Source organism: Psammomys obesus, unplaced genomic scaffold (genome assembly GCF_907164565.1).
Source record: "Psammomys obesus unplaced genomic scaffold, mPsaObe1.curated_primary_1811, whole genome shotgun sequence".
Classification (NCBI taxonomy): domain Eukaryota; kingdom Metazoa; phylum Chordata; class Mammalia; order Rodentia; family Muridae; genus Psammomys; species Psammomys obesus.
The window spans coordinates 19,239,037-19,249,475 of record NW_026596051.1 but is presented as its reverse complement, the minus strand read 5'-3'; the positions used below and the strand labels follow the sequence as shown (position 1 = coordinate 19,249,475).

At 50.3% G+C, this 10,439-nt stretch overlaps 1 protein-coding gene across 4 annotated transcripts in view; it reads right to left on the bottom strand.

The window, feature by feature from the left end:
* Positions 1–533: 533 nt before the first annotated feature.
* The window catches only part of Afap1 (actin filament associated protein 1), a 110,981-nt gene continuing 101,075 nt past the window's right edge, over positions 534–10,439 (bottom strand). For 2 of the 4 annotated variants that reach the window (XM_055624165.1, XM_055624166.1), the window contains exons 15-18: positions 8,827–8,991; positions 7,157–7,347; positions 5,682–5,846; positions 534–4,215 (exon numbers count right to left, since the gene is read on the bottom strand). In XM_055624165.1, the coding sequence (XP_055480140.1) occupies positions 4,189–4,215; positions 5,682–5,846; positions 7,157–7,347; positions 8,827–8,991 (548 nt within the window). In that variant the 3' untranslated portion in view covers positions 534–4,188. Of the gene's footprint in view, positions 4,216–5,681; positions 5,847–7,156; positions 7,348–8,826; positions 8,992–10,439 lie in introns of those variants that run through there. The other 2 variants (XM_055624167.1, XM_055624168.1) reach the window with 2 other exon arrangements.

Genomic DNA, 10,439 nt, shown 5'->3' with positions numbered 1-10,439 from the left:
CACAAACCAAAGCCACCAAGGGTCCTCTCGCACACGCTGCCCTCCCTGTGCACCGGTGACGAGAAGTAATAACTCAGGCAACCATAGAGGTCTTGATCTGTACCGTGAGCCACTGTCAGCAGGACATGAGGCTGGGCCACACAGCATAGTTTTATTAATACACAAACAAGTTCCGCCAATGGGCGCCAGTCGATGGGTACACAGTTACAACAGTAGAAAAATCAGTTTGTAAAGCAGAAAAGTCAGGTGAAATGACTACAAAATGGGGGGAATGGGCTGAAAACTAGGAATTTTCATTGCAAGTCTCTTTGCATAAAATTTTTTACTTTCTGAATTAAATACATTGAGCTGCACAATCAAAATATATTTACAGTCATTCCAAATGGGCTACCAACATAGTTAATTTAAAAAAAAAAACAAAAAACAAAAAACTTCTTTTTTCTTTGCCTGTGTCTTTCCAAGATTATTTAAAATATGACTTTAGTTTTTTTAAAAAATACAATAAGGAAATAATTACATTCATAATGTGAAAACATTTTACAACTTAGAGTCATGAGTAATTCATTTGGACTATCTAGAATGTAAAAACTGATGTTAAAATGTAAAGTAAACCTTTGTTAGAAAATCAATTAAAACATCATATTAAAAACACCTTTGGTCCCTAAGAATTATGAACCGAAGACACCATTTTGAAAGCATACTTCAATCAAGTGTGTGGGAAGCCCAGGTTTCCAAAGACCACAGTGGTGTGTCCCCAGCTACTGGCAAAGAGTGTTCCTCAGTGCTGAAGTGCGGGCTTCCCACGAGAGTGACATGGCTGCTTGCTGCTTCCGCCTCTTCCTGGGGCTGAGTTGTTTGCGGAAGGCACAGGTGTTTCACTGTTATTTTCAGTTTATTTCACAGTAGAAACCCAGCTCGCTGGTGTGGTTAGTAGTAAGTCAGTGGGAACAGGACCCAGACATTCAATTACATCTTTAAAAACTATGTCATGGATTTGAAATGTTTCTGGTTTAAAATTACTTTAGAAAAGAAAAGAGGAAGACAACAGTCAATCACATTGACTTTGCCACGCCCATAGAATGGACCTCGGGTGTATCCTGTCTGCTGGTGAGGGCAGGTGTAAATGGAGGAGTCACTTGGCTCAAGCACCCAGAGCATAGGATGGTATCAAACTACAGGGGAGCCTTGTCCCTTGTCTCTAGAAGGAGAGGCCAGGGACCCCCTGCTGTTGCTTGCATGTGAATTCTAACTGGTGGGGGAACTGCAGTCCCCACAGAGTGGAAGCCTTCCTTGATGGCCCCAGGGCCTCGGATATTGCTTTTCAAGGCAGGTTTTCTGAATGTGCCAATTCTCCAGCCTATCAGTGTGGGCTTGGTTGACAAAGAAACAGCCAAAAGCGAATTGGGCAAGTGGACAGATGAGGCAGCACCAAAGCATGCACGAGACGAGACACGGGCATGTGAGGCAGGGGAACAGCGAGCATGCTGGGAGATTCTGTGTGCAGCGAGTCCATAGCCAGCTGATAGGGCATTCTGGCACCTGGAATGACCTGACTGACCCAAGCTCACCCTTGCAAGAACACTGGTATATGAGACTGTGTGGCAGTGAGGGCCTATACCCATGCCCAAGCAGGGGGCCACAGCAGGCCCCCAGGTGAGCATGATATTTGTATGCAAAGGGTTAGTTAGTGAATGGACGTAAAAGGAGAGGGGATTGTGAAAGCTGATGACATCTTGCCAAATTGTAACAAAGGTAGACCCCAAGAAACACTGTGGCCTCAGACAAGGAGAGACCCCAAAAGACGGGGCACCTCCCATGATCCAGAGGACCTGACTGCTCACAAAAGGGGGCTGGCTTGGCCCTCTGCCCACCTGACTCCACACAAAGCAAAACTGGGCCATTGATGGCTGGAGTCATGCCTGTGGCTTTGGGAGGGTCGTAGAATGAGAACACTGTGAGAATCCAGACAGGATGTCTCAAGGGTGTCCAATATGTACATATATAAATTAAAATTATATTTATTGAACATATACAAATAAATAACTTACTTTGAAACAAATGCTTTAAACTAGCTTTCTGACCAAATCTAAGAACATTAATGGGAACATGGGACAGCAGAGCCCTGTGTCAGAAGCCTTGCCTTCCCTGGGACCTACTTTATATGGCTCTGTGGAACTTACAGGTAGCCGAATGGATTACAAGCCTAGATTTCTCAGTATGAAATACAGACACCAGGATCCTGGAGCCTGCTTTGTCTTCATCAGGACAAGCTGAATTGAGGCTTATTTGCTGGACATGATGTTCCACTAATATCCCCACTCCATTACAGACTATGCTGGCCAGGACTGGCTGTTAGTTGGACATTTTTTCCTTATTTTAACAATCAAAGCCTGGAACAGCTTTCCTAGCAAAGCGGGGTACTGTCAGAGTGGCCAAAAACACTGCTCTGAGACCGAAGGCAGCAGAAGTCTATGGCACATCAAAGTCTCTTCCCTTTCAGAACACTAATGTCATGTGATATGAAATGGTCACAGCTCCCTCTGGTGACCCAAGGGGCTCACCCAGTGGCTGCTCTGTGAGCAGGTTGGTGTGTGTGGAGGCTGCTTCCCTCTTCCTGGTCCTTCTGCACAGTTTCCTGGTGGAGACTAGACCACATGGATGCTGGTGTAGAGGAAGGCACTAGAATGAAGCACCATCAAACAGCTGGCAAGTGGCTTACACAGGGCCAGCTTGGGGGAGACCTCCAGCTGAGCAGCTCCCCATGGCTGGAGTGATGTCCCTGAACACTGGTGACACCTTGCTGCTCTTTGGCAACTCCAAGGCAGCTGCTACAGGGCTGACGCACAGAGTGCTGACCCCAAACATGGACACTGCCCAGGGCAGGCCTAAAGGCACCTCTAGAGAGAGCCTGGGAAACTTTCCTTCTGTGTGTGCTAAGGACATTCTGGGCTGTGATGGGAAGGCTTGCCTCCGGCACAGCATCTCCAGCTTCTCAGTCTAGGGAACATGCCCGTTGCTCATGTATAATGGGTCCTGCACAAGTCTGCAGAGATGGCTAACTTCCTCCTTACCGCCAGCATCTCCCCATGGTGGAAAGGTCTGGACAGTACTGTGGAAGCCCCAAAAAGCCAGTTTCACTCTCAGACCCCTACGGTAGAGGCTAGCCTCACCCATGAGCTGTAGGCATCACAATCCTGAACATCTGAACTACACAAGCAAGTGCAGAGGCAAACAGGAGAGTGGGGAGGAGGCCCACCCAATCAGAACCTGTGATCCACTGTAAACCAGAGGGAGGTGCTCTGAGACGATCGTCTCTGTTCAAAGATGGTCCAGGTTCGACTACAGGTTCTAGATCCTGCTCTGTTAGATCCACAGGCAGATGGTGGCCAGTGTGTTTCCTGCTCAGCAGTCAGGGGGGCTGGGGTCTCGGGTCAGGGAAAAGGTGCATATGCTAGCTGAGGGCTGAAAGCTCTGTGCTGCCTCTCAAAATACACCATAAAATGGGAAACAGGGACTCTGTAAAGTTCCTAAAACCCAAGCAAAGCACATGATAAAAGGGGATGTTTTCTTTAAAAGCAAACAAAGGAAAAACAGTGGTAAAAGGAATGACAACCTTTCCATCCCGGCAACAAAAAATGTCTATCCAAAAGCAAAACCAAACCTTAAAAATCGCTTCACAGCACAATTCCTCACGGCTTCACCTCCAGTGACGGGGGACTGGGGGGCGGGGAAGTGGGGGGTGCTGCAGAGACACAGGGAGTTCATGCTGCTGCTACAGAGCAGGACCCTCTGGCAAACAGGGTGAGGTATGCAGCTCTGGCCGCACGTGGGGAAGGCTCGGGCCATCCTATCTCACAGGGCCATACAGTCCGTGGGCTGCAGGCTGGGGTTAAGCTGAGGTCCTCAGAACTGCGACTGCCCCATCTGCCAGAGGGTGCTTCAGAACAACTCTTCAACCCCTTTTGTTTCTGCTTTTTAACAAGTAAATTTGGACACCGAAGTTTTTAAGTAAACTTTCCTAAAGGGCACCGTCATACAGTAGAAAGTGCGCACGTAAGCCGGCCCAGGGTCAGCGGCAGACTCAGTCCAAACTTCAAGTCATGCTCAGGCCACTTTGGGAGGCGCACGTGTCGCACAGTGAGGCTGGTGGCAGTACGCAGTCTCTGTCTGGGTGTGGCTGGGGTCCCTCTATGTCCCATTCTTCAGCTCCCACTCCTGGAGAAGAGAGGTGGGTGAATGCAGGCAGACTGACCCTGGCCTCAAGTTGCCGCAGGCCTCTATGGCCAGGAGCCTTTGGGACCTACACAGTGTCAGGGCTCAGCCACAGACAACAGAATGCAGGCTGCCCCTGAACAAAAGAATTATCAAGCACATCCACTTCCATGCAGCCGGCCAGAGAAACATACAATCCAAGTACCAACAGGAGCAAATAGGCAGATGTGGCCCCTTCTGACCTGGGACACTCATCAGGCTAAATGAGGAAGGGAGGGAGCGGATGCCTGACACATAATGGGTCCCCAGATGTCATATAAGTAAAGACCACATATCATCTGAGCCCAAGGCATTTAAGTGTGTATGATGGGTAGTCGTGTGGGTGGAATGGACACAGCAGCCTCCGGGGATGGTAGCAGGCCCTGCACGCTGTCCTCAGACTTGGTCCTCTCAGCACATATCGTCAGCCACTACGGAGGTGTCGGGGGAGGTTGAGATGGGAAACCTGGCCAGGCATTCTCCTCTGCCGAGCCAAGTCAAATTCAAGGGCTGCGGCATGTGCCACCCCTCCCCCTCCCCTGCTCCTACCCAAGTGTTTCCGCCAACTGCTCCATTAGGATCTCATTTCTGCCAGTGATATGCCGCCAGCTATTAATTATTCTTGAACTTTTGGTTCTAGAAATGTCATGAGACTTTTTAGCTTAGTCAATATGTCCCCAAACTCATGTCCAGTAGGGACATGCTGCTAAGGCCATTCTTGAGGCTGTGTCAGAGGTCAGTTGCGGTGATAAGAACCTCTGTGCCTCCTGCCTGTACTGGCTGAAACTGGGGCCAGAAGCCCTCCTGCGCTTTATGGGAACTGTCTGAAGGTGGCTGGGTCTCACAGCAGTCACAGGCTCCTTTTCTTGTTCACCATCAGAAGGGGACAAGGCCAGAAAGTCCAAGCCAAGGGAGCCTTTCTTTCACAGTATGGCTCAGCTTCTCATGCCTCTTCTCTGACACTGGGAGGGGAAACTCACAGCTCCATTCTAACATGACTTGGGCAAAATGGGTCCTCTACAAAGGAGAGGTTGGCTATAGACTAAGAAGACCCCCGGGATGTGTAGGAAAACCACTGGAATGCCAGCTCAGTAACCTCCTTCTCCAACTCACCCATGAAGCCTTCCAGAAAGCATGCTTTCTTTCTTTCTTTGGCAAATCACAGCACGTAAGTGCTAGAAAGGACATTGGATCACTCAGCCCATCTGGAATACCCAAAGGAAGACAAGCCCAGGGTATGAGGTCTTGCCCACTTCAGAGGTGACCTGGAGCTCCAGGGTTCAGGTTTGTTGGCTGTCTTTGAACCCCAGTCCCTGAGGGTGTATGTGGGGAGCTGGAGGAGCATTTGCTCAGAGCCTCTGGCAGGAGGCTGTGTGCCAAGTGCACAGAGGCTCACTCTGAGCTCAGGTACCTGGCCCTGCTGGGCTCACCTTGGCCTTCTGCAGCACGTGCCCACGGCAAGGGGAGCTGCCTGAGGCTGGCTGGCTCTTCTTCAGGACGGCTGCACTGTTCACAGGCAGGGGGCCCTCAGCATCGCTTGTATCACAGCTGGAGATGGGAGAATTTTCCAGAGTCCGATGCCGAAACACAGGAGACTGTTGATGAGAAGAAAGCCCTCTGTGAGGAGTGGCTCTCAGCCCCGGCATTTCTCAGGGAGAAATAGTTTGGTGAAGAAGAAAGAGATGTGGAAATGGGCAAAACTAGGAAGGAGAACCTCAGGCAGGGCCTGATCCTCAGAGTCCTTTCAGGCAATGCACTTAAGAAAGAAAAGCTGAAGCCAAGGAATGGAAGACCAAGAAGTGGGATTCGAGGTCCACACTCCCACCCTCATTACCTTTCACCTGTCTGTTAACATGGAGCTTCCAAAGTCTGCAAATGTCTCCTGGAGCTGCCTACTACTGAGAGGGTTAGGCCTGGTAGCAGAAGCTGCAGTACCAGGCAACATTAGCTCGCTGGCTCTTCTACATAGGACTGCAAACAGTCCTCTGAGAAAGCGTGGCACTGTAGAGACCCTGTTATCATCATATAACACACAACACCAGAAACACATCTGGGATGTGCAGGACCATCCCAGAACCCCTGTGAGAGCCCTTGACTGCGGCGCTCCCAGCTCAATGTTTTGGCATAGACCAAGCATTTGGCATAGAAAAGCATATACCTTTTTTGGACATTCTCAGAAGCAGCATTGACCCGGGGTGAATGTGGTCCCTAGTGCAAAGCCAGAATCAAGACCTAGGTCTCTGGGTGTGGCCAGGCACTAGCTAGCTGTCTGCGGCAGAAGGATCTGCCTGACAGGCCACGCTTCTGAAGAAGGGGTCTGGCTACAATTACACAGAATGCTGCCACCAATGCCAAGAATGATGACAAGCACACTGCATAGAGAGGACCCTCAGGAGACACGGGAGGCAGCAGAGCATGGCCACCCAGTCCTGAGTCTTTGAGGACCATGCTTACTCCTGGCCAGGGGACAGCTGGGGAGAACTCAGCAACTCAGTGGCTAAGTCAGGTGAGGATGAGGAGCCATGACTCAAAGTGAGAGCTCAGACTTGAGAGGTGACTCCCTCATGCCTGATTTGGGGCATAGATCATGTTACTGTCACTGCAGATTCCAGATACCTGGTGGCATTGTCAGGGTGTGTTCATGTGGGCGAGTTTCTGCCTAGCAAGCTTGTATCAAGTCAGATTGGATGAAAAGGTAGAAGAGCTAGCCATTTGTCACCTGACCATAAAGAGGAAAGACATAGACTGAGCAACTCAGCATTGGCCTCCAGTGAACATAAGAGAAGCCAGTGTCTCCATACACCAGACACAGTGGGGACATTAGCCTGGTACCATCCATGGCTGTGAGCAAGCTGCCTGAGAAACTGTGGGGCACTTCTCTGTGCTGTGGCTTCAGGACGCTTACCTGTGGACTGGATGTGCCTGACTTGGGCTCAATGGCCAGTCCCAGGGTGACACCACCTGCCAAAGCCTTCTTCAGGCTCTCCTTGACCTCCGTCAGCTCCAGCTCCAGGCTGACCCGCTCCGCCTCCCTCTGCTTGCATTCTTCCTCCAGCCTCTTCAGCTTGTCCTCCAGGGCAGCCTGGGTCTTCCTGCCTAAAATGTCAGGACACGTGGTCACCTCACAGAGGGGTCAACCTAGCTGAGTTCTGCCGGGTCTTGCTTCAGTCCAGCTGCTCCCTGAAGAGCCCAGGCCCTATCCTAACACCCTGTGTGAGATCAGGGACAGGAACCAAGCCTGCTCATACTCACAAGCCCAAGGGGCCTCATGACACTCACTTAAAGGGCATGGTGTCTGAAGGGGACCCTGACTAGGAAGTTAAACAAGGAGAGGTCTCAAATTCTACCAGTTACTTATAGACTGTGTATGCTGTATATGTTACCTGTATATGTTGCCATGTTAAAAAAAAAAAAGAACCATGCCCATATCTCTATAGAAGTTGGCATCTATTTATCTATTTCTCCAAGGCTTGCCAGTTAACTCATTTCTTTGAAATCTGGTGCAATGACCAACATGGGCAAGAAATGGGCAGAGAAGAAAAGCGAGTCATTGAGGTGGGCAAACCAGAGGACATGGGGAGCCTAGCCTCTGCGGGACAGAGCTGGGACCTCTCTGCATCTCTGTCCTGTGACACATGGAGGTAGAGAAGCTGCTCATTACACACCATGCTCCCTCCATGCTCCCTCCATGTCATTAACTTGGCTCTCCATCCCTCCCAGGAAGCCTGATAGTGACACCTTGCCCACAGATTATACTGTGCCCATCTTCACCTCCCTTCCTGTTTCTGCCCCCCCAATTAGTTCCCTAAACAGCCACTATTCAGACGGAGCTCAATCTGGTTAACTATGATGGGCATGAGCACCAGTCTCAGCCTGCACTGAAGCCTTTTGGAAGCCAGTGTCCCCTCTGGACTCCCCCATCAGCTGCATACTCCCCTTCTCCTCAGCTGGTAGAAGCTAAACCTGAAAAGCCAGACAGCCTTGCCCCAGCGGGGGTGCTAGCCAGGATCAGAGGGAGGTATCGGTTTCCATCCCAGATCAGGAGGACTGGCAGGAGGAGGGCACAGCCTAGGCCTTTGTACCACCGGTCTCTAGACACCGCTACCCTGACAGCTGCCGCTGCTCACTGCCCCTCTTGCGGGATCACACACAGTCCTTTCCTCTGATTCCCACACCTGGGTGCAGCCTTGCTCTCCCCAGGCCCTTCTGAGAATAGAGAGCTGTTTTGACCTAGGCAGAGCCCTGAGAAAACTTCTCAGCCCCGGGGGCTACCTACTTCCACAGAAGCCCCACTGAGTTACCTCGGGCAAGGAACAAAATCTACCAACCTTCTTGGCTGCCAGCACTTGAGGCTGAAATTGGTGGAGTCTCACTGTGCAGGCAAGGACAAGCCCTGCCTATGGTGGCACCACCACTCAGTCACCCTTATGCTGCCCTGGGCTCCCCAAAGGTCAGTACCCCTGGAGGCCAGGCTAAAGAGGCAGCCTTGACTCACAGGACTGAGAGTGAGCTGAATGGGATCCAGAACTCCACTGAACACTAGTGTGTGAACCATCAGAGCCAAGTCCCCACTACCTGCATTCACTTCGATGGCGGCCCTCAGGTCCTTCCGCTCTTTCCGGAGCTGTGCCAGTCTGTTCCGCAGAGCCTCTTTCCTCTTCAGCAGCTCCTCCTCTTTGGACTGTAACCTCTTAGCGTCAGCTTCCACCCGGTTCTTACCATATTTGTACTGGTCAGCATCTGGGTAAGGAGCACCAGGAGTTAGCTCAGGCAGAGCCAATGTGTGGGGCTCAGAGGCTCTCAGGTACCACAGAGCTGCTCCTGGCTAGTCCTAGGAGGAAGGGGAGGCTTAGAGCAGGGAGTCTAAGTGACTTGCCTCAAATCCTCTAATACTTTGATCTGCCTATTTACAAATGGAAACAGAATACCGGGGAGTCACATCAATGTTCCTTTCCTCAAGGTATCAACTTTCAACTAATTGTCAATAAGGCTCAAAGTGAAGTTTCTGGATCCTGGCAAGTCAGTGGCCAGGACAGTTTTAACTGTCAACCTGACACAATCTAGAACCATCTGGGAAGAGAGCCATAATGAGGAATTATCTGGATCAGCTTGGCCTGTGGTCATGTCCATGAGGGGGTATCTTAATTATTACACCCTGAATTTTTACACCCTGAATGCGGGTGGTGCCATATCATGGGCTGGGCCCCGGAGTGTATCCCAGTGGGGAAAGCTGGCTGAATACTAGATGTCAGGAAGGTATCCATGAATCTCTTCTCTCTGCTCAGGGTGGTTGTGCACTGACTGGCTGCTTTAGTTCCTGCCTTGACCTTCCCACAAGGACACACTGGAACCTGTAACTGAAAGCCAAAAAAAAAAAAAAAAAAAAAAAAAAAAAAACTTTCTTCCCTAAATTGCTTTTGTCAGGGTGTTTGCTACAGCAAAAGAAATGAAACTAGAACAGCAATCTGTTACTGTCAAAAACAGCCTCTAGTGGGGCTGGAGGGATGGCCCCAGGATTAAGAGTACTGGCTGCTCTCCTAGAGAACCAGAACTCGGGGCCTGGCACCCACATGGCAGCTCACAGTCATCTGGTACTCCAGTTCAAGGAGATCCAATGCCCTCTTCTGCTCTCCTTGGTCACCAGGCACAAATATGGTGCACAGATATACATGTAGGCAAAACGCCCACACACTGAACATGGAATAAATCAATAACAAAGTAACTAGAGGTTATTTAGTCCTCTCTGTGTGCAACGCCTCTCCTCCCCACACTTGTGTTCTTAGCCTTGCTGGCTGGAGGGAGGATGGCTCCTGGCCCGAGATTCTGGCCTGGAAGAAGCAGATAGGGAGGTGAATGAGATGACAGGAAGGCCGCACATAGTGCTTGGAGATCCACTATTTTAGAGGGCAGTCTTGGAGCCCTAGAACAGATCTGTGCCTCAGTTTCTCCTCCTGTGAAATGGGAATAAGAGCATGTCGTTCAGCCAGGTCATTAAGCACATGCCTTTAGTCCCAGCACTCAGGGAGGCAGAAGCAGGAGGACTGCTGTGAGTTCGAGGCCAGCCTGATCTACAAAGTGAGTCTAGGACAGCCAAGGCTACACAGAGAAGCCCTGTCTTGAAAAGCCAAAATAGATAAGATAGATAGATAGATAGATAGATAGATAGATAGATAGATAGATAGATAGAT